The sequence below is a fragment of the Mirounga angustirostris genome, unplaced genomic scaffold (assembly GCF_029215605.1).
Source record: "Mirounga angustirostris isolate CCGP_5_RB_7025 unplaced genomic scaffold, mMirAng1.0.hap1 SCAF_10, whole genome shotgun sequence".
NCBI classification, from domain to species: Eukaryota; Metazoa; Chordata; class Mammalia; order Carnivora; family Phocidae; genus Mirounga; species Mirounga angustirostris.
Genome location: NW_026991718.1, coordinates 25,681,133 through 25,706,033, shown reverse-complemented (window position 1 = coordinate 25,706,033; position 24,901 = coordinate 25,681,133). Strand labels below are relative to the sequence as shown.

Here is a 24,901-nt window from a genome sequence, read left to right as displayed (position 1 = left end):
TATACAAGGAAACTTTCTGCAATGATGGAAATATTCTAAATCTTGACTTGGGTGTTACTGACATGGGTGTGTACATTGGTCAAATCTCCTTGCATTTTATTGTATGCAGTTTATGTATTGTATGTAATTATACCTTAATATAATAATGTAATAATGCAATATAATATAATAATACATAAATACAAAATGTATTATATATAATAATTACTAATATATAATATATAATAATAAACATAACACATACACACAAACACATAATATAATACATAAACACAAATATACCATATTTATGCATATATTGTATGTAATTATACCTTAATGAGGTTGATTTTTTAAATGAAGCAGGTTAAGGGGTGTCTGTCTGGCTCAGTTAGAAGAGCCTATGACCGGGGCGCCTGGGTGGCTCAGTTGGTTAAGCAACTGCCTTCGGCTCAGGTCATGATCCTGGAGTCCCTGGATGGAGTCCCGCATCGGGCTCCCTGCTCGGCAGGGAGCCTGCTTCTCCCTCTGACCCTCCCCCCTCTCATGTGCTCTCTCTCTCTCTCATTCTGTCTCAAATAAATAAATAAAATCCTTAAAAAAAAAAAAAAAAGAAGAAGAGCCTATGACCCTTGATCTCAGGGTTGCGAGTTAGAGCCCCACATTGGATGTAGAGATTACTAAAATAAATAAATAAGTAAATAAAAATAAATAAGAAAAAGATGAAACAGTTGAGTGCCAGATGGTGCCTTTCAGACCAGAGAGGTCTTGGGGCCTTCAGGAGGAGCACATCCATTTGTATGAGTCAAGCTTAAGATTTGAAAACCAGGAGCAGCCTAGCCCAGGACGAGAACTAGTACAGATGAGTGTCTATGAGTGAAAACACCAGGGAGACATTTCTCCAAGCTATGAAGGGCTGCTGGGGTGCAGTGTGGTCTGCGTTTGAGAGTTAGATCATGGTGAGCCAGAAATAGAAGTGACACGGCTTCTCCAGGGACTTGGAGAGGTGTCAGACTTACCCCTGGTACTGACAACTGTTTTGCAGTGATACTCTAGAAAAGAACAAATTCTATGGGAGGTGAAATGCACTACTCCTTTGATTGGTGACAGCAGAATAATGGCTAAAAATAGTCTCTAACATGTATTGAGCTCTCTCTTTGTATGAGATATTATACAGGAATTCTCATAACTTCATAAGTTAAATACTGTTCTCAACCCCATGGTACAGATGAGCAACCAGTGTGTATTGGCGCTGGTTCTTACTGTTTAGTCAGACCTGATTGTTGAATTCTCATGATTTTTGTTAGCCAGTTGACATATGTTGTTAGCTTGAGATCAGCCACGGTGAAAATATTTCTAATGTGGAGATTGGTGAATTCTACAAATCAGGGCCTTTACCCCCAGAGAACAAGTGTGTTCAATATTTAGCAGCACAGCACTGAAATAGGCTCAGAGAGGTTTAGCAACTTGCCAAGGTTGCACAGATGGTAGCAACTGGCAGATCTCAGGCCAGTTTCATTACTCTTACGAGAGACCCTTTTATATTGGGGCACAAGACTGCTCCCCTGACTTCATTTCCAAAGAAAAGCCATGTTGCTCAACAAAGACTCTCGGATTAAGGATGCAGGGCTTTGTAGAGCTTTTCTTGAGGGCCTGGAATTCAAGGATTTGGCATTTCCGTAACTCCAGATGGGTCGGGGTGGGGGTGGCGAGTGCATGACCCTACTGCTCTGGCAACAGGATGCTGAGAAGCACATTTTATATAAATAAATAAATGTATCTATTTCCCCCCATCTCCTCAGTGTATTTCATAAAGGAGAATAGTCAAGTCCTCATTCAAAGGTTGGGAATGACTGTTGTAAAGCAAATTGTGGATGAGCTATTTGTGTGGAACGTTCTGAATCACAAAGAAGTAAACATCATTTACTATGAGAAGGTCAAGCAGGAGGCTGAAGGATCATTCCCCTGACTTTGAAGAAGGGTCCCGAATCCTATAACCTCTTTCTCAAATCCCTTGAAAAGTGGAACTATCCTCTGTTTCAGGATTTGAATGGACAAAGTATCAATTTTCTTGTGTTCTACAAATAGAATAAACCATGAAGAAAATCCATACTCCCCATGAGAGAGCCTCTGCTCTCCTCTCTCTTTATATCACTGGGTAGTTGGGTTTTGGTTCTGCAGAGGAAAAGCTCAGACACTCTCAGCAAAAACTCCCATTAGATTACTTGTCCTTGAAGCCAAATAAGTCACTCCAGGGTCAGGGATTAATGATTTAGTATAGTCTCACTTCAAAATCAAACTGGATAATGAAGGCACTCAAGAAGTCGTGGTTCTTGAAATTCTTTAGTCCAATGAGGAATTACTATTTTTAATAATATTATCACTAGGGGCGCCTGGGTGGCTCAGTCGTTAAGTGTCTGCCTTCGGCTCAGGTCATGATCCCAGGGTCCTGGGATCGAGCCCCGTGTCCGGGGAGCCTGCTTCTCCCTCTCCTACTCCCTCTGCTTGTGTTCCCTCTCTTGCTGTCTCTCTCTGCCAAATAAATAAATAAAATCTTTTAAAAAATCATATTATCACTAAATAATAACTTATTTTGTTTCATGATAGATTTTAATCAAGGTTGAGGCTTGATCTGGGGAAGTTACCCCTAACCATCCCTCTCAGCCATATCCCTACTATTCTCACGCACTTTCCTAGCCCAACACAGGCTCCTCCCATTTCCCTTCGGCTTCAACAAAGATCCTGTGGTGGAAAGGAGGAAACAGAAGGCAAAGGGGGAAGAGTAAATATTTGGAATCCTTTCTGCCAGCTCATACTGGGGAAGGAAAGTCAAGTCGCCAATGAGGAAGATCCTCAGCATAACTGCCTCTTAAAATCCTCCTGAACTCTACGTTCTGGGGAGACACAGAATCGGATCCTCTAACCTCACCTCTTCTCTTACAGGTCTTTTTTAGCAGATATCAAAAGAAGACCTAGATGATTTGTCTCAGGATCTAAAGGATTTATACCATATCCCATCTTTTCTGAACTTCTCTCCCCTGAGTGAAGATATTGATATTATTTTTAATTTGAAAAGCACCTTCACAGAACGTGTTCTATGGAGGAAGGACCATCACCATCACAGATTGGAGCAGCTGACCCTGAATGGTCCACTAGACACTCTTGAGAGCCCCTGCATCATCAAAGGGGAACCGGGCAAAGGGAAGTCCGCTCTGCTACAGCAAACTGCCATGCTCTGGGCCTCGGGAGAGTGTGGGGCTCTGACCAAGTCCAAATTAGTCTTCTTTCTCCCTCTGAGCAAGGCCCAGGGTGGGCTCTTTGCCACTGTGTGTGATCAACTCGTGCATACACCTGACATGATCAGGAAGCAGACTTTCATGGCCATGCTGCTGAAGCTACGGCAGAGTTCTTTTTCTCCTCGATGGCTACAATGAATTCAGGGCCCAGAACTGCCCAGAGATCAAAGCCCTCATAAAGGAAAACCACCGCCTCAAGAATATGGAGGTTGTCACCACCACCAGTGAGTGCCTGAGGCACATCAGGCCGTTTGGTGCCCTGACTGCGGAGGTGGGGGATATGACAGAGGACAGTGCCCAGACTCTCATCTGGAAAGTGCTGATGAAGGAGCATGCTGAAGGCTTATTGCTCCAAATTCAGAAATCCAGGTGATTGAGGAATCTGATGAAGACCCCTCTCTTTGTGGTCATCACTTGTGTCATCCAGATGGGGGAAAGTGCGTTCTACTCTAACACACAAACAACACGGTTCCATACCTTCTACAATCTGCTGATACAGAAAAACAAGCACAGACTTAAAGGGGTGGCTGCAGGTGACTTCACTCAGAGCCTGGTCCACTGTGGAGACCTAGCTCTGGGGGGCATGTTCTCCCACAGGTTTGATTTCCAACTGGAAGACATGTCCCATGTGAATGAGGATACCCTACTGACAGCTGGACTCCTCTGTAAATACACAGCTCAACGGTTCCAGCCAAAGTATCAATTCTTTCATAACTCATCCCAGGAGTACATAGCAGGACGTAGGCTCAGCAATTTACTAAAGTCTCAAGAGCCAGAGGAGGTGACCAAGGGGAAGGGTCACTTGCAGAAAATGATTTTTGTTTCAGACATTACATCCAAGTATAGCAACCTGCTTCTGTACACGGGTGGATCAGCTATGGAAGCCACCAGGACTGTTTGGAAACACCTTGCAGGAGTGTATCAACATGGCAGCCTCCTCGGGCTCTCCAACACCAAGAAGCCTCTCTGGAGGCAAGAATCCATGCAAAATGTGAAAAACACCACTGTGCAAGCAACTCTGAAAGCCATAAACACCATTCCTTTACAGAGTGTGATGTTCATTTATTCCATGAGAGTATAGCTGAGTCAGACCTGACTAAAGAATTTGAAGCTTTCTTTTGTGGTAAAAGCTTACATATCAACTCAGAGAACATCCTGATTACCTATTTGACTTCTTTGAACGCTTGCCTAATTGTGCCAGTGCTCTGGACTTCATTAAACTCGACTTCTATGGAGAAGCTACAGCCTCATGGGACAAGACCACAGAAGACACGAGCAGGCGTCGAGAAGAGTCCTCAGAAACCTACATTCCCAGCAGGGCCCTGTCTTTGTTCTTCAACTGGAAGCAGGAATTCAAGACTCTGGAGGTCATATTCTGGGACTTCAGCAAGTTGAATAAGAAAGATATCAGATATCTGGGAAAGATACTCAGCTCCGCTACAAGCCTCAGATTGTGCATGAAGAGGTGTGCTGGCGTGGCCAGAAGCTTTAGTTCCATCCTCAGCACCCGTGAGAACATTCATTCTCTCACCATGGAAGCCAGTGCCCTCACCATAGAATATGAGCAACACATCACACCCGTGACAAACCTGAAAAACTTGAGTATTCAAGACCTCCAGACTTCACGGCTGCCGGGTATTGTAAACATCAGCAGTTTAAGCTTATAATCAACCCTGTTTGGGTTACCGTGGAAATATTAGATATCATACAGTTTTGCTTTAAATGCTCTAATGGTTTCAACCAGGTGTCAGGACTTGGAAGGGAGGCAGGAGGACTGAGAGAGAGGTCCATAAGGGGGGAAGGCTGCCATGTTGGGAGGCACCAGGGAGGTACAGTCTGACGGAATGGCACTATAGTTTCTATGGTTTTGTGTGTGGGGGGGGTAGGTTAAGCTTGTCTTCACTGACCTCTCCCCCTTCTCAGCATCTCCATCTCTACCCAACACCCACTGCTTCCCTGCCAAAGGACAGCCCTGCCCGCTTCAAGTCTGAGAGGAAATCCAGCCTGTAAACTAATCACCTGAGGGAGCTAGTAGCTAATTGTGTTACTGGATTCTCATCCAGGAAACTGCAGAACATACCCAGCCCCACCCCACCCCACGTATCGTTCATTTTGAAAGAAGATTTTGGGAACAGATTTTGTCTAACATGAAATAATTTCAGATCTCAGACACATACATGTGGGGCCAATCTTTCTGGGTAAAGGGGAGTTTTCCCTAAGTTCAAAATAGTATTAAAGGTGAATGTCTGTCAGCCTTACATGTGTCAACCAGCTTTACCAAGTAGATCAGGCCCACTGCCTGGGACAGGGGCTGCTTGTGGTGTGAAGCTATGGGCTGGCAGGAGCCTTGTTCTTCTTGACTGTGATCCAAGATTACTTTTCATTCACAATAGATTTCCATCAGGCTCTGCCTCACTTTTCATCCTGTAGGGAAAATTTCATATCATTTAAAAAAATCTAGAATCTTTTGTACAGATAATTTTTGCAACCTTCTTAATGCAGGAATCCCTTCCATAAGATTCTGCATAGTCACCGCAACTTCATTAGACTACCTTCTGTGTCAGGAAGCTCACCATTTCCTCTTGACGGCTATTCCTTTGATCTTGCAAACTGGTCACCTATGTGCTGAATTTGGCCTACATATTGTATAGAATTGTCTTTTCAAGGTTTGCCAATATTTTGTCCTTAATTTTTAAAATTTATTTTTTGAGTAATATATTCACATGATCCAAATTATAAAACAATCTACAATGAAGTCTCCTTCCCTTTCCCATCCCCTAGTCACGATTCTTTTCCCTGGCGTTGGCAACATTTTGCAATTGGGAGATTGCAGTGTGAAACTACAGGTTACTCATTTCTCTTGATAATTGTAGGTCTGGCAACTGCATGCCCACATCTTCACTTGGTAACAATCAGCTAGAGCTTCTTGAGATGTTGCTATGTTCTGTGGACAAGATACATAATCTCCGTGTGGGCACAGCACCCACCTGTTCTACCTCATGTAATAACACTATCTCCCTGGCCCTTGTTGACATTTTAGTTTGTAATCAGTGCTCATTCCTTCTTATAGCTAAACTCCAGTGCCCTGTCATTTCTACCCAAGGCTGGTTTCTGTTTCTGCCCTCCACATATCTTCAGAATCTTCCTAGTTTATCCCTTTCTTTGCTGAATAGTGTTGCATTATATGGTTGTGCCACAGTTTATCTCATCACCTCTGAAAGACATGTAGGTTATTTCCAGCTTGGGTGATTATAAATAGAGCTTCTATAAATGTTCGTATGCAAGGTTTTATGTGAAAACAAGTTTTCCTTTTTTCTTAGAGAGAGAGTGCACCTGCCCTCTGGGGGTGGGAGGGAGGGGCAAAAAGGGAGGGAGAGGGAAACAGAGAATCTTAGGCAGGCTTCGTACTTAGCAAGGAGCCCCACGAGGGGCTCCATCTCATGGCCTTGAGATCATGACCTGAGATCGATCATAACCTGAGCTGAAATCAGGAGTTGAACACTTAACTGACTGAGCCACCCAGGCACCCCTGAAAATAAGCTTTGAATTCACTTAGGTAAATATCAGGAGTGGGATTGCTAAGCCATAGGACAAGTGTTTGTTTAACTTCTTAAGAAACTTCCAAGCTATTTTCCAGTTTGTACAATTTTACATTTCCAATAGCTATATATGAGAGGTTTAGCTGCTCTGCATTCTCACTAGCACTTAATATCCTTTGTGGTTTTTTTTATTCTACAATTGCCCTACAATAAGAAAAAAATAAAACAGACAACACCAAGTGCTGATGAGGATATGGAACAACTGGAACTCTGGATGTAGTGTTATTTCATCATACTTAGCTGATAATAATTTGAAAACTTTTCATGGGTTTGTTTGCCAACTATATACCTCTTTGGCAAAGTGTTTAAGTTTTCACCCATTTTTTAATTGGGCAATTTATCTTCTTAGTGTTGAGTTTTGAGTGGTCTTTAAATATTTTGGATACAGTTCCTTTGTCAGATAAGTGATTTGAAAATATTTTCTCCTGGGGCACCTGGGTGGCTCAGTCAGTTAAGCATCTGCCTTCGGCTCAGGTCATTGATCCTAGAGTCCCAGGATTGAGCCCTGTGTGGGGCTCCCTGCTCAGTAGGGAGTCTGTCCCTCACCCCTCTCATGTTCTCACTCTGTCTCTCTCTCAAATAAATAAATAAAATCTTAACGACAACTGAGCCACCCAGGCGCCCCAATAAATAAAATCTTAAAAAAGAAAAAAGAAAATATTTTCTCCTAATCTGTAGCTAGTCTTTTCACTCTCCTAATGGTATCTTTCATAGAACAAAAATTTTAGATTTAGTTGCAGGACGTTTTTGCTTGTATGAATCAAAATTTTGATGTGATTTCTAAGAATTTTTCGCTTAACCCCAGGTGATGAAGATTTCCTCCTATCTTTTCTTCTTAAAGTTTTACATTTTATTTACTTATTTTTAAAGATTTTATTTATTTATTTGACAGAGAGGGACACAGCAAGAGAGAGAACACAAGCAGGGGGAGTGGAAGAGGGAGAAGCAGACTCCCCGCTGAGCAGGGAGCCCGACGCGGGACTTGATCCCAGGACCCTGGGACCATGACCTGAGCCGAAGGCAGATGCTTAATCACTGAGCCACCCAGTCGCCCCAGTTTTACATTTTACATTTAGATTTATGATCCATTTGAGTTAACATTTATATAAAATATGATGTTTAGATCAAGGTTCATTTTTCTTGCATACGGATATCCAGGTGTTCTATTTATTGAAATGACTATTCTTGGGGCACCTGGGTGGCTCAGTCATTAAGCATCTGCCTTTGGCTCAGGTCATGGTCCCAGGGTCCTGGGATCAAGCCCCGCATCGGGCTCCCTGCTCAGCGGGAAGCCTGCTTCTCCCTCTTCCACTCCCCCTGCTTGTGTTCCCTCTCTCACTGTGTCTCTCTCTGTCAAATAAATAAATAAAATCTTTTAAAAAAATGACTATTCTTTCATGTTTGAATTGCCTTTGTACTTTTGTCCAAAATCATTTGGCTGTAATTATGTGGGTGTATTTCTGGACTCTAAGCTCTTATTGATTGATCATCTGCCAACACCCTTATCTATCCTTTGGTAATGTCATATTGTCTTAGTAACTGTAGTTTTATATTCAGTCATAAAATTGAGTAGTGTTGTTTCTCCAACTTTATTCTTTTTCAAAATTGTTTTTTTATATTCTAGTTCCTTTGTCTTTCACATTGTTTATATTATCAAAAACTCTTACCTGGGATCTCGGTTGGAATTACATTAAATCTATAGACCAATTTAGGGAGAATTGACATCTTTATTTTGTTGAATCTTTCAATCCATGAGCATGGTTTGTCTTAAATTTAGATTTCCTTTTATTTCTTTTATCATCATTTTGTAGTTTTCATCATGTTGATCCTGTATATGTTTTATCAGATTTATATCTAACTTTTTCATTCTTTTGGAGCTATTGTAAATAGAATTCTAAAAAATTGGTTTCCATTCATTTATTGCTATTATATAGAAATGCAATTGATTTTTGTCTGTTGATCTTATAATCTACACCTTTGCTATACTCACTTCATGCCATCTCCAAAAAGAACAGGTTTATTTCTTCCTTTCCAATTTGTATTTATTTTATTTTCTTGCCTTATTGCACTGATTATGACTTGCAGTAGAGTGTTGCATAGGAGGGGTGAGAGTGAATATCCTCCCTTGTTCCGGAACAAAGCATTTAGACTTTCACCACTAAATACGATGTCAACCCTAGTTTTTTTGTAGATGGCTTTTATCAGGTTGAGGGAGTTCCCTTCTATTCCTAGGTTGCTAAGAATTCTTATTATGGATGAATGTCAGATGATTTCAATGTTTTTTCTGCTTCAATATATCTGATCATGCAGTTTTTCTTAGTCTGTTAATATAGTGAATTATAGGGCGCCTGGGTGGCTCAGTTGGTTAAGCGACTGCCTTCGGCTCAGGTCATGATCCTGGAGTCCCGGGATCAAGTCCCGCATCGGGCTCCCTGCTCGGCAGGGGGTCTGCTTCTCCCTCTGACCTTCCTCCTTCTCATGCTCTCTGTCTCTCATTCTCTCTCTCTCAAAAAAAAAAAAAAAAATCTTAAAAAAAAATATAGTGAATTATATGGATTGATTGTCAAATACTGAAACAGCTCTGCATTCCCTGTAGGAAGCCCACTTGGTGGTAGTATAACATTCTTTTTATATATGGCTGGAATCCTTAGTAATATTTTGTTGAGGACTTTTGCTTCTATGTTCATGAGTGGTATATTGGTCTGAAGTTTTGTTTTATTCTCTTGTTCTGGGTTTTGTAGCATTTAATGATAACATCATGAAAAAGCTGGGAAGTGTTCTCTTCACTTCTATTTTCTGGAAGTGATTTTGTAGAACTGGTATTATTTCTTCTTTGAATGTTTGGTAGGATTTGCAAGTTAAATTATCTGTGCCTGCAGATTTCTTTTTTGAAAAATTTTAAGCCATAAATTCAATTTCCTTTAAGCATTGTGTTAGCTGCAGATTTTGATATATTTTATTTTTATTTCTATATTTTTCAAAATACTGTCTAGTTTTCCTTAATTCATGCTTATTTAGAAGTCTACCGTTAAATTTCCGAGTGTTTGGAGATTTCCTTGTTATCTTTGTTATTATTTTCTAGTCCAATTCCACTATATTTGGAGAACATGCTTTTAGCTAAAGAAGACAGCCATCTCTGACCAAAAAAACAAAAACAAAACATTCTCGTGTCCCCATGCTGCCCCTGTGAATTCAGCCTGTATTCTTCCTAAGATTTTTGAGATTAAAGGGAGAGTGCTCATTTAGAAGACTTCATCCTACGAAAAGAAGTTATGGCAAGGTATACATTGATACCCATTAAAATACTACACATTTATTATACTTTTTCTCATGCTGCTGAGAGAATGACCTTCACATAGGTGACCTTTGTATGGTCCAGGAGATGGGAGAGGGAGTTGAAAGAAGAACAACTCTCTTTGGCTTTTTATAATTCAAGGTCTCTACAGAAAGAGCATGGCAAGATCTCTGTGCAATTGTTCTTTGTCTTCTTTTCTGTCCATTAATCTATGTTTAAATCAAATTAACTTGATGTTAATCCTAATGTAATTTCCCTTCCAACTTTTTGCAGCTGAAGGCCTGACAAACCTGAAGAAGATGAGTTTACTTCATACAACCCACTTGTCTGACATTGGGAAGGAATTGAATTACATAGTAAAGTCTCTGTCAGCTGAACCCTGTGACCTTGAAGAAATCCAATTAGTCTCCTGCTGCCTGTTGGCAAATGCCATGAAAACCCTAGGTAACTGTTGCCTGCATTAACTGAATGAGCACAGTGTAAGAGAACATATTATACTTTCGTGCTAACGCATGCTAAGTCTCTCAAAATGAAATTTAATTTTTAGGGAAACTGGAAAAGATAATAAAGACTTCCAGGTAGTATCTAGCCTGTTTTTAATGATCTTCCCCATGACTGAAATGAAAATTTATTATAAAATGGAGAATTAGGAGAAAATTTCAGAAAAATTGAAGATATTATAATTTTAAGAGACGGTGAAGAGAAAGAAAACAAGAAATAGATGCTTGAAACTTGACACATGTTCTGTTATATAATAACTGCCTAATAAATATTTGGATGACTGGATAAATAAATGATTGAGAAGCAGAGAAAGAAGAATTTCCTTAAATGTTCTCAGGCCATCCAGTTCTTACCCATTGCCCTGTTAAGATGGAGTTAGTGTGTATTAACATAAGAGTTGAGTCTTTTGAATTCCCAGAGGGTGTGCATACCAAGTACTGAGAAACCACTGCATGTATCTAGATAAACTGGGTATGTTCAATTCATGTTTTTTAAATTTAGATTTTGAGGAAAAGATGGTCTTGCCCTCTAAAAAACAGGATCTTAAACTTCTGGAATTCTGTAAAGATTACTAAGGAAATCATTTGTATGCTAATATAACCCAAAAGCTAGAGAAACCCATCATTAGAAGAAGCTGTCTAGCCTCCACTAGGAACACAAGGATAAGTACACGCCTTCTCTACCTGACCCTGGGGAGAGACAGATTTAGAACACAGGGAGCAACCTCTTGACCTCGGCCACAGCAACTTCTTGCTAGACACCTCTCCAAAGGCAAGGGAAACAAAGGCAAAAATGAACTATTGGGACTTCATCAAGATAAAAGCTTTTGCACAGCAAAGGAAATAGTCGTCAAAACCAAAAGACAACCAACAGAATGGGAGAAGATATTTGCAAATGACATATCAGATAAAGGACTAGTATCCAAAATCTATAAAGAACTTATCAAACTCAACACCCAAAGAACAAGTAATCCAATCAAGAAATGGGCAGAAGACATGAACAGACATTTCTCCAAAGAAGACATCCAAATGGCCAACAGACACATGAAAAAAGTGCTCAACATCACTCAGCATTAGGGAAATACAAATCAAAACTACAGTGAGATACCACCTCACACCAATCAGAATGGCTAAAATTCACAAATCAGGACACAACAGATGCTGGCGAGGATGGGAGAAAGGGAAACCCTCCTACACTGCTGGTGGGAATGCACGCTCGTGCAGCCAGTCTGGAAAACAGTATAGAGATTCCTCAAAAAGTTGAAAATAGGAGCAACCCTAAGACCCAGCAATTGTACTACTGGGTATTTACCCCAAAGATACAAATGTAGTGATCCAAAGGGGCACCTGCACCCCAATGTTTATAGCAGCAATGTCCACAATAGCCAAACTGTGGAAAGAGCTCAGATGTCCATCAACAGATGAATGGATAAAAAAGATGTGGTACACACACACACACACACACACACACGGGAATATTACGCAGCCATCAAAAAGATGAAATCTTGCCATTTGCAATGACGTGGATGGAACTAGAGGGTATTATGCTTAGCGAAATATGTCAATCAGAGAAAGACAATTATCATATGATCTCACTGATATGGGCGCCTGGGTGGCTCAGTCAGTTAAGCGTCTGCCTTCAGCTCAGGTCATGATCTCAGGGTCCTGGGATCGAGCCCCACATCAGGCTCCCTGCTCTGCAGGAAGCCTGCTTCTCCCTCCCCCACTCCCCCTGCTTGTGTTCCCTCTCTCGCTATGTCTCTCTCTGTCAAATAAATAAATAAAATCTTTAAAAAAAAAGAGAGACTTGATCATAGGAAACAAACTGAGGGCTGCTGGATGGGAGGGGGGTGAAGGGATGGGGTACCTGGGTGATGGACATTGGGGAGGGTATGTGTTGTAATGAGCACTGGGTATTATATAAGACTGATGAATCACAGACCTGTACCCCTGAAACCAACAATACATTATATGTTAATTAATTGAATTTAAATTTTAAAAAAGAAAGAAAAAATAAAATAATATAAAATAAAATACTGGCCTGCCTTTAGGTATTTAAGCATTCCATCTGTAGTATTAAAGGAAAAACATTCCCATCACCTGACAAGGTATGTTAGGAATTGCTCTTGCTAACCTTAACTGTTTGAAATTCTGCAATGCCTCTCCAATTTTGGGAAATGTTTTTTTTTTTTTTAAAGATTTTATTTATTTATTTGACAGAGAGAGAGATAGCGAGAGCCATAACTTCTTTTCGTAGGATGAAGTCTTCTAAATGAGCACTCTCCCTTTAATCTCAAAAATCTTAGGAGGAATACAGGCTGAATTCACAGGGGCAGCATGGGGACACGAGAATGTTTTGTTTTTGTTTTTTTGGTCAGAGATGGCTGTCTTCTTTAGCTAAAAGCATGTTCTCCAAATATAGTGGAATTGGACTAGAAAATAATAACAAGCATGGGGAGTGGGAGAGGGAGAAGCAGCTCATGACCTGAGCTGAAGGCAGACACTTAACGACTGAGCCACCCAGGCGCCCTTGGGAAATGTTTTTAAGGACTACCTCTTAGGTATTCAAAACCTGTAAAAGTAAGTACAACTTTATCTAAATGGGATCACTGAATATCTTTAAGCAACTGTGAAATAATCTTGGAACAAAGAGAGATCTATAAATGACGGAAGATTCCATCAGCCTCAGGCAGTTGATGGGGGATCTTCATGCTACCTGTATTAGTCATCGATTTCTATAGAACAGATTACCCCCCACCCCCAAATAGTGGCTTAAAATAACTGCAAATATTATCTCACAATTTCTGTGGGTGAGGAATGTGGGAACTAGGTGGTTCTGGCTTAGGCTCAGTCATGAGGTTGCAGTCCAGATGTTGGATGGGACTGCTGGAGGATCTGCTTTCAAGGCAGCTCCTCAGTGGGTTGGCAGGTTAATGCTGGCTGTTGGCTGAAGGCCTCAGTTTCTCATCCCTGGACCTCTCCATAGGCTGCTTGAATGTCCTCGCAATATGGCAGCTCACTTCGCTCAGAGCAAGAGATCTAAGAGAGAACCAGTTGGAAGCTGCAACGTCTTTTATTTTTATTTTTTAATTTTTTTTTTTAAGATTTTATTTATTATTCGACAGAGAGAATGAGAGAGAGAGAGCATATGAGAGGGGGGAGGGTCAGAGGGAGAAGCAGACCCCCCGCCTAGCAGGGAGCCCGATGCGGGACTCGATCCCGGGACTCCGGGATCATGACCCGAGCCGAAGGCAGTCACTCAACCGACTGAGCCACCCAGGCGCCCTATTTTTTAATTTTTTTTAAAGATTTTTATTTATTTGACAGAGAGATAGAGCCAGAGAGCACAAGTGGAGGGAATGGCAGGGGGAGAGGGAGAAGCAGCTCCCGACTGAGCAGGGAGCCCGATGTGCTGCAGCGCCTAACCCCAGGACCCTGGGATCATGACCTGAGCCGAAGGCAGACACTTAAACATCTGAGCCACCCAGGCGCCTCTGCAACGTCTTTTAGAACCTAGCCCTGGAGGGTCATTTCTGCTTCCTCCTATTGGTTACCCAGGTCAGCCCTATCCACTGTTGGGGGGTGGGGTGGGGGATACAATACATGGGAGTATATACTAGGAGGTGCGGATCATTGGTGCCATCTTAAAGGGTGACTAACATATTTTCTAAGGCAAAGGATTGGTGAAAACAGCTTTGACTTCATTTCCCTCACAGATTGTCTAGAATATATATATTTTTAAAGATTTTTATTTATTTATTTGACAGAGAGAGAGAGAGACAGAGAGAGAGGGAACACAAGCAGGGGGAGTGGGAGAGGGAGAAGCAGGCTTCCTGCAGAGCAGGTAGCCCGATGTGGGGCTCGATCCCAGGACCCTGGGACCATGACCAGAATCGAAGGCAGACGCTTGACAACTGAGCCACCCGGGCACCCCTCTCTAGAATATATCTGTAGTATACATATCATGAAACTTAAAATTTTAACCAATTTTAACTGTACAGTTCTGTGGTATTAAGTACATTCACGTTCTTGAACAACCACCATCACCATCCACCTCCAGAACTTATCTTCCTTGACTGAAAGTCTGTACCCATTAAAAACTAGCTCCCCACCTACTTCTCTAAAACCTTTTCTCCTAGACATGTATATGTCTCTAAGTGCTTAGGCTGCTGAAGGGTTTTTGCCTTCAAGTTCTGGATCTTTTCTTTAATTCCTAACTCCACCTCCATCTCCTTTACCCACACCCTTAACCCATCAAATCATATAATTCTGAGTGTCATTCTTACAGGTCCCTCCTCTATTCTGGGTGATGTTGGAAGCAGGTGGCTTCTGTGACAGGCTAATTAGTTAGCTAATAAATAATCCCTGTCAGGTAACTTCATACCTTAAATGAGTTGGAAAGGGTGTGTCTTTTCAATGAGGCCACCAGAGAGTGTGTAGAATTAGAATCAGATGTTGGGGAGACATTTTTTAAGGTAGAGGCCTTTTAGCATCTTTCAAATCTTTAAGTAGGTAGCTGTCTGATTTGCCCACTTCTCAGGCTGGCCAATGAGAGCAGAGAAGGAGATGGGATATTTAATGAAGTAAGACCTGAGGTAGGCAGTAATTTGCCATTTGACTTGAGTTGCCTAGTGCCTTTTTTTTTTTTTTTTAAGATTTTATTTATTTGAGAGAGATCGTAAGCAGGGGAGAAGGGGAGAGGGAGAAGCAGGCTCCCCGCTGAGCAGGGAGCCTGACGTGGGGCTCGATCCCAGAACCCCGGGATCATGACCTGAGCCAAAGGCAGACGCTTAACCGACTGAGCCACCCAGGCGCCCCTTGAGTTGCCTAGTGCCTTATAGCCTCTACATGTAAATGAGAAAAATAAGCGTAAGAGAAGGGAGCTGACTCTTGGAAATTTAGCTGTAACAATGTACCTTCCAATGCAAGTAAAAAAGATATTACAAAATGAACAACTCAATAGGAGTAATTACTTTATTCTCAAAGTGTTTTTAAGAAGAATTTATGGAATAATCATTACATCCCTAATAAAAGATAACATTATCCCTGTTTTATAAAGCAGCAGATATATAAGGTTGTCGTAGTAAAGCAGCGAAAGGGTTGGAGACAGAAGAGGAGGAGTTGATGATGTGGGGAGAGAGTGTAGATGTTGGCACTGCCCCCTCCAGCTGTTCCTCCACCTGGAAGAGGTATAAAAAGCAGTCTACTTGTGCTTGAGTGATGAGAGCTGATGAGTGAGATCCAAACGTTCTCTGCCTTATTCTCTATCAGGTGATGAGACTGCTCTCTAGAGTCTCCCATCTTTATAAGTGGTCCAGTGCACTAGTTTTGGAGTCACACCTGCCCACCCTTTCCACTTGATAGATGGATGACCTGAGCAACTTAAAATCTCTGAGCCTCAGTCTGCTCATCTGTCAAATGAGAGTCACTATAATACCAACCATATGAGCAGTTACTGTGCTAATCAGTAATTAAACTAATGCATATAAAGTAAGAAGTTCAACATTGACCTAATGTATGTGCTCAATGAATGGTACCTTTGTTTTCCTCTGTGGATTTCCAAGGGAACCAGATAATAAATTTATCTTCCTTTTGAAAAAAAGCTTCCTCAGCTTGCAAAATAAGTAAAATTTATAAAAATAAATCCAGCTCACTTCGTGTATAAGACCCTTCACAACGGATCCTCAATTTACCTTCCTTTCCACCTTCATCTTCTGCCATGCCTCTCTCCCTACATGAGGTTCCACCTCATGGACTTCTTGCCGTTTCCCAAAAATGCCTTTGTATGTGCACTTCCTCTAGAATGTCCTTTACCTTCTCTTACAGTCCCTTTAAGACCTAACTTAAATATCTCCTCCAGGTCACATATTCTCCATATGTTCTCTCCCCTGTACCCCCATATGTAACTTAGATGTCTGCTTTAAGCCTCTCGTCTAGGGTGCTTTAAACTCTTTGACTCTGACCCTCAGTTAAAAATACATTTTATCTCATGATTTAACATTAACACATACATACACATTAAAAAATTTCACAGAAAGTATCTTATGCTATGTGTGACACAATCTGTTATTTTCTATTCTTTCTGTCCTATTTCACTTAAAACAGATGCTGATTGCAATCCATTAAATTTGTTTCATGTTCCTCTAAATGAGGGGATACCCTGCAGCTTAGAAAAAACACTAATCCACATCCTACCCAGGATGTCAGCCTAGATCCAGGGCTTGTTTCCATGGTCATTTCTGGGTTTGACTCTCTGCTCCCATGTTCTGGATTTGGGTCTCCTTGCCTTCTGCAGTGGTTCCTTTCCCTCTCTTCCAAGTGATTTGGATGGGGAGAACAGTCACTTGTCAATTTTTACAAGAAGGCCCCGTATAATTGTGGATATAGCAAGGATACCGAGTGCTTGTGGGTAATAGTGAAGGATAATTGTGATAGTTCTGAGCAGCAGATTAGTAAAAGGTAATATTGGCACTTCCATGCTCTTGAAGAGAAGCTGAACGGTTTTTGCCAGTTTAGGCTACAGCTGCCCATCAGTCGCCTTGCCCTCTCCATCTCCATCTCTTATAGTCCTCTGTGACACTCTCACGGTCCCCAGTACCACGAGCCAGTGTAAGGCATTGACATTCAATGATGGACATGTGTGATAGACGCCACAGTGAATTGAAGAAAGGGTGATGAGAGACAGATTCTCTAATTAAAGAAAGACTACCTGATGAGATGCAGGGAGAAAATGAGATGTGGATGTGAGGTGTGAAATTAGATACAGTAGTTGGGATACACTTTCCAGGTGAAAGTAACCCTGGGTTGTCCTTAAATTTCCACTTTTTCTGTGCCCATACTCAGGATACTGGGGAACATCACACAATTTGGCAGGTAGGTATGCTACAAATTCATAGTGACAAATTTCAACAAAAATATTTAGAACTGAATGGTAAGAAAATGCTATGTACCGAAATTTGTGGCATGCAGCCAAAGCAGGGCTTGAATAAAATTCTCACAGCCTGAAGTATTTATATTAGAGAAGCCTGAAGATTAATAAGTTTCTAATTTAAGAAGCCAGAAAAACATCAGAGTAAACCCCAGGATAGTAAACGTAAGAAGATAAGTCAATGACACAGAAAATAAAAATACACTAAACGAGAGTAATAAAGCTTGAAGTTGGTTCTTTAAAAAGAGTAATAAGATAAATAAAAGCCAAGGAAGACTGGGATACTTGGCTGGCTCAGTCTGTAGAGCATGTGATTCTTGACCTTGGGGTAGTGAGTTGAAGTCACACGTAGAGCTTTCTTTAAAAAAAAAAAAAAAGTCAAGCAAGACTGCTCAAGAAAAGATAGAGTGACATAAATAATTTCATTAGTCAAAATGGAGACAGGCACATGAATGTCTGTAGTAGCTTTATTCATTATCACCAAAACCTGGAAGCAATGGAGGTGTCCTTCAATAGGTGAATGGATAAACTAACTGTGGTACAGCCATAAATAGTATTCAGTGGTAAAAAGAGATGAGCTATGAAGCCATGAAAAGCCATAGAAGAAACTTAAATACATATTGCTAAGTGAAAGAAGCAAGTCTGAAAAGGTGACATAATGTCTGAATCCAATTATATGACATTTTGGAAAAGGTAAAACTGTTGAGACAGTAAAAAGTTCAGTGACTGTACCCAAAGAAAACAAAAACACTAATTTGGACAGATAAATGCACCTCTATGTCTATTCCAGCATTATTTACAATAGCCAAGATATGGAAGCAACCTAAGTGTCTACTGATAGATGAATGAATAAAGATGTGGTGTATATATACACAGTAGAATATTACTCGGCTATAAAAAAGAATGACATCTTGCCATTTGCAGTATGCTAACTGAAATAAGTCTGAGAAAGACAAATACTGTATGATCGAAAATCTGAAAAATAAAACAAATGAACAAACAACAACAAAAATAGAAACACGGTCATGAATATAGAGAACTGGTGGTTCTTACGAGAGGGGAGGAGGGTGGGAGGATGGGTGAAATGGGTGACGGGGATTTAGAGGAACAAACTTCCAGCTATAAAATAAGTAAGTCATGGGGATGAAAAGTACAGCATAGGGAATACAGTCAGTTACAGGTGACAAACAGTAACCACTCTCATCACGATGAACACTGCATAATGTATATAGTTGTCAAATCACCATGTTGTACACCTGAAGCCAATATAATATGTCAGCTATACTTCAATTTAGGAAAAAACTCAGGAGCTCAGGAAGAGGGGAGGAAGGGTTGAACAGGTACAGCATAGGGTATTTTTTTAGGACAATTCAAATATTCTGCATGATACTGTAACTGTGCAGACATGACACTATTCATTTGTTGAACCCCACAGAACTTTATAGTGCAAAGAGTGAACCTTAGTGTATGTAAACAATCATTTAGGGGGCGCTGGGCTGGCTCAGTCGGAAGAGCATGCGACTCTTGATCTCAGGGTCATGAGTTTGAGGCCCACATTGGGTGTAGAGATTATAAAAAATTTTCATTCCCACCCGTCATCCTCCAAAGAATAGAGAGGGGCTAGAAACTGAGTTAACAATTAATCATGCCTATGTGACGAAGCCTCCACAAAATCCCAACAGCACAGGGTTAAGGGAGATTCCAGGTTGGCAGACAAATCCACGCAGGGAGGGTGGCACACCCCAAACTCCATGGGGACAGACGCTCCTGTGCTAGGGATCCTCCCAGACCTCGCCCTAGGTAACTCTTCATCTGGCTGTTCATCTGTATTCTTCAATAAACTGGCAAATGTGTTTCCGGGAGTTCTGTAGCTGCTCTAGCAAATTAATCAAACCTGAGGAGGGACACATGGGAACCTCCAATTTGTAGCTTAATCAGACAGAAGTTGTGGATAACCCGGGGACCTACCACTTGTGATTGGCACCTGAAGTGGGATAGAAGCAGTCCTGCAGGCCTGAGGCCTTAGCCTGTGGGATCGGACAAGATTTCCAGATAGGCAGTGTTAGAATTGAGTTAACTTGTAGGACACACACCTGGTGTTGCACAGAATTGTACGGTGTGGGGAGTAACCTCCACACACCTGATGACCAGAAGTGTATGAAGTGTTCTGTATGCTCAGTAAAGGAGACACACGGGAGGGGAATGGGAGCTAGAATGAATGGAGTTTTTCTTTCTTTTCTTTTTTTTTTTTTAAAGATTTATTTATTCATTTGAGAGAGTGAGAATGAGAGAGAGTACATGAGAGGGGGGAGGGTCAGAGGGAGAAGCAGGCTCCTCGCTGAGCAGGGAGCCCGATGCGGGACTCGATGCCAGGACTGCAGGATCATGACCTGAGCTGAAGGCAGTCGCTCAACCAACTGAGCCACCCAGACGCCCTGAATGGAGTTTTTCTTACACGTGTACATACACATATTCTTTGCTCTGTCAGCTGAGAGGGACTAGAAGCAATGACACCTTGGAAGAAATAAGCACTCACGATACCCAGATCTTGGATTCTAATACCATTCTCTAATAAAGGGAACCAAGGCATTTTGACAAAATGTCTAATTCTAGGACTAGGGCAGGAAATGTATAAGCCTAGAGCATCGTGTAGTGCCAGAAAAGTAAGGAAGAGCTCAAAACAAAGAAACAAAAGACACCCACGGTAATAGGAGGAAGTCAAAGTGACACAGAAACCAACTAAAAGAGCTCACAGTAAAGCTGAGCAACTGGAACAATAAAATAAAGTAGCATTGGATTATATCCCAAAGCATAAAATAAATATCCATGAATCCATACTGATATAAATAAATTATTGAATAAATGAGTAAACGGGGGAGATAAATCTCCCATGCAAAGCTGCAAATAATTACGTAGATAACTTTGCCCACAAAAAGTGGAGCCTAACTCCGACTACCTAAGTGTAGACTGCACATAGTGACTTCCTCAGTGGTAGTATAGAAAGGGGAGAAGAGTAGCTTCACAGAGGATAAATGGAACACCACCTTAGCCAGGTGATCAAGGTCAACATGAGCAGCGATAGATCGTGTTGACAGTATGTACCCTGGACATATAAGGAAAATGATACTTTACACTTCTGTAATCTTCCTCTCACTACTGCAAACCCCCAATCTAATCATGAGAAAAACATCAGACAAGTCCTACAAAATACCTGACCAGTACTCCTCAAAACTGTCAAGGGAATCAAAAACAAGGAGAATCTGAGAAATTGTCACAAGACAAGAGGTTCTGTGAGGAACGTAAGGAGACATGATGATTAAATGTAATGTGATATCTTGGATGGGATCCTGGAACAAAAAAGGGATACTGGTAAAAACTAAAGAAATCTCAAAACACTATAGACTTAATAAGGTATTAATACTGGTTTATTAATTGCAGTGAACATGCCATGCTAATGTAAGATGTTAATAATAGGAGAAGCTAAGTGTGGACTGTATGGCAACTCTGTGTACTATGTTTGCAATTTTTCCTATAAATCTAAAACGGTTCTAAAAAAATAAAGTGTTTAAAACATCAAAGGCAAGGGTGCCTGGGTTGTGCAATTGGGTTAATCATCTGACTCTTGGTTTTGGCTCAGGTCATGATCTTAAAGTTAGGGATCTTAGGGATGGAGCCCTGCATCAGGCTCTGAGCTCAGCATGGAGTCTGCTTGAGACTTTCTCCTCCCTGCCTCTCCCACCTGCTCTCTCTAAAGTAAATAAATAAATCTTTCTACAAAAATCAAAGGCAAAAAGGAGTCTTTTATAGATTAATCAGAAATTTAAAAGATATGGAAATCCTTCAACTGTGATACCAACAAATTTGAAATAGACAAAGAAGACATGTTTTTAGAAAAATGTCATTTCCCAAACTGATTCAAGAATTAGGAGAAAACTGGGGCACCTGGATGGCTCAGTCAATTACGCATCTGCCTTCGGCTCAGGTCATGATCTCAGGGTCCTGGGATGGAGCCCTGCTTTGGGCTCCCTGTTCAGTGGGGAGTCTGCTTCTCTCTCTTTCTCTCTGCTCCTCCCCCTGTTCATGCTCTCTCTCTCTAAAAAAAAAAAAAAAAAATTAAGGGGCGCCTGGGTGGCTCAGTCGTTAAGCGTCTGCCTTTGGCTCAGGTCATGATCCCAGGGTCCTGGGATCGAGCCCCGCATCGGGCTCCCTGCTTGGTGGGGAGCCTGCTTCTCCCTCTTCCACTCCCCCTGCTTGTGTTCCCTCTTTCGCTGTGTCTCTCTCTGTTAAATAAATAAATAAATAATCTTAAAAAAATTTTTTTAAAAATGCATCAAAGATATAAACATTAACAGCTGAAACTATAAAAATTTTTGAAGAAAATCTAGGAGTAACTCTTCATGACTTCAGGTTAGGCAAAATCTTAGATATGACAAGCAAACACAAATAAGAAATAAGTTGGACTTCATCAAGATTACAAACTGTTGTACTTTAAAGGGCATCATCAAGAAAGTGAAAAAAGAACCCAGAGAATGGCAGAACAACTTTACATTATGGCAAGTCATGTATCTGATAAAAGACTACTGTCTAGAATAAAGAACTCTTACAACTCACTGATATAAAGATAAATAATTCAATTTTTTAAACAGGCAAAGGATCTGAATAGATATTTCTCCAGAGAATATATATAAACCATAAGACTCTTAATCATAGGAAACAAACTGAGGGTTGCTGGAGGGGAGAGAGATGGTGGGATTGATGGACATTAAGGAGGGCATGTGATGTAATGAGCACTGGGTGTTATATAAGACTGATGAATCACTGAACTCTACCTCTGAAACTAATAATATATTATATGCTAATTAATTGAATTTAAATAAAAAATAAAAATAAAAATCACCTGCAAATATATATATTTATTTATATATATATACTTATGTAAATATATATAAACCGTCAATAAGCCAGAAAGGATGCTCAAAATCATTAGCTATCATGGAAATGCAAATCAAAGCCATGATGAAACCCCTCTTCCCAACCACTAGGGATGTTTATAATAAAAAGGACAGATAATAACAAGTGTTAACAAGGGCTTGGACAAATTAGAACCCTCATATCCTGGTGGTTGGAGTATAAAATAATGCAGCGCTTAAAAAAAGATTGCAATTTAAATTCTTTGTTAAATTCCTTTGAGGTGGTAAAACCTGCTTCTAATAGAGAAAGAGAAAAGCTGCCCTTTAGGGAAGGAGTCTTTTTTTTTTTTTTAAGACTTTTTATTTGTTTATTTGGGAGAAAGACAGAGATAGCGAGAGAGACCACAAGCAGGGAGGAGAGGGAGAAGCAGGCTCCCCACTGAGCAGGGAGCCTGATGCAGGACTCAATCTTAGGGCCCTGAGATCATGACCCAAGCCAAAGGCAGATGCCCAACCGACTGAGCCACCCAAGTGCCCCATGAAGGAGTCTTACATAGAGACAGGAGAAGTGGCTGAGTGCATGCAATGCTAGGAAGCACATGGAAAAGAGGCGGAAGCTGAAAGGATGTGAACATGAGGTCCGAGAGAGCAGGGAGAAAGCTGCTTACAAGGAATAAAGATGGGCTCCTTATGGGAAGGAGGAAGAGAGGAGAAAGTGAGGCCCTAGGTATGAGTTAGGCTGGGCACAGGCTTAAGCTGGTATAACAGGAGACCCCCCCATACCATACAGAAAACAGAACTTTATTTCCCTCTTCTGTAACAGTCCAGAAATGAGCAGTCCAAGCAGGTGGGTGTTGTTCTGTGCAAGCTTTCACACCCAGAAACCTACTTTTTGGACCCTTCCATTCCTTAGGCTATTGTCTTGGACTTCATGGCTAGGATATCCACCTTCCCTTTGCAGGAGTGCCCTATTCTGTAAGGAATGGAGAAGTTCCATTAGGGAGCATTAAAAAAAAGACAACCCCCAAAACCCAAGTCTTGAGATACTGAAAGAGTCTCACTTACTCAAGTTTACAGTTAGGAACATTCCATACCCAAGAAATAATAGTTAGTGTTTGCTTCTCAAGAAGAGGAAATGAGGGGCGCCTGGGTGGCTCAGTCATTAAGCATCTGCCTTTGGCTCAGGTCATGATCCCAGGGTTCTGGGATTGAGCCCTGCATCGGGCTCCCTGTTCAGCGGAGGGTCTGCTTCTCCCTCTCCCACTCCTCCCTGCTTGTGCTCTCTCTCTCGCTATGTCTCTCTCTGTCAAATAAATAAATAAAAATCTTAAAAAAAAAAAATTTTTTAAAAAAAGAGGAAATGACTGGGGCACCTGGGTGGCTTGGTCGTTGGGCGTCTGCCTTTGGCTCAGGTCATGATCCCAGTGTCCTGGGATTGAGCCCCGCATCGGGCTCCCTGCCCAGTGGGGAGTTTGCTTCTCCCTCTCCCACTCCCCCTGCTTGTGTTCCCTCTCTTGCTGTGTCTCTGTCAAATAAATAAATAAAATCTTTAAAAAAAAAAAAAAAAGAAGAGGAAATGACCTAAGCTTGATGAAGTCTGACTCTAGTTTTGAAAAACCGTGACAAATATTTAATAGCATCTCTTACACCTCAATTTTAAAGCAATCTTCCATTTCCTGGAAGAATCAGGAAAAGTGAAAAAAATACAGTATTCATTTGTATTGGGTTTGCTATACTGCTACTAATTACTATCTGTCAGACTGCCTTACACTTATATACACAAATATATATGCCTTACAGTTATATACACAAAATATAACTTGTAAAAATAAGGGAGCAGATTCACAATCATTGCCCTACCTATAGAGAATTCTAATTTCTTTCTGAAGCAAAGCACTGGTCCAAACATAGGCATTTCTCTTAAAAAACTGTTTCACTTCCAACTCACATACTTCTATTTTTTCACCCCACATACTTCTATTTTTTCACCCAGGTGCATTTTTTTAAAAGAACCCTCTAAAAACCTTCCAGCAGTTGAATTTGGTGGGAAATTGTGTGAGCAGTGACTAATGGCTTGCCTTCATGAATGTATTTCAGAATCTTAAGCAATTAGGCTCTTTTGACTTCAGTACTACAAGATTTTTGCCTGATGCAGCATTTGTCAGGAAAATTAGCCATGTGTTATCAAAGTTAACTTTTGTGCAAGAAGCTAGGCTTGTTGGGTGGCAGTTTGATGATGATGATATTAGTGTTATTAAAGGTGCTTTTAAACTAGTAACTTAAATAAAGGCCACCCTGAGCCCATGAATGCTCTGGGGACTCCATTACTTTCAGTGTGGTGACTTAATAATCTTTGCTCATCCAGTGCAAGAGTCTGAAAGTATGTGGCAATCC

At 41.0% G+C, this 24,901-nt stretch overlaps 1 protein-coding gene across 1 annotated transcript; it reads left to right on the top strand.

Annotated features, from left to right (window-relative positions):
• The first annotated feature begins 1,753 nt into the window (after positions 1-1,753).
• NLRC4 (NLR family CARD domain containing 4) lies at positions 1,754-24,868 on the top strand. The gene is given in 10 exon segments (XM_064573515.1): positions 1,754-1,931; positions 1,934-2,038; positions 2,923-3,379; positions 3,381-4,306; positions 4,309-4,425; positions 4,428-4,910; positions 10,443-10,626; positions 10,717-10,747; positions 17,513-17,600; positions 24,501-24,868. Coding segments are annotated over 10 exon segments (2,859 nt in total). The 3' UTR covers positions 24,791-24,868.
• The last annotated feature ends 33 nt before the right edge of the window (positions 24,869-24,901 follow it).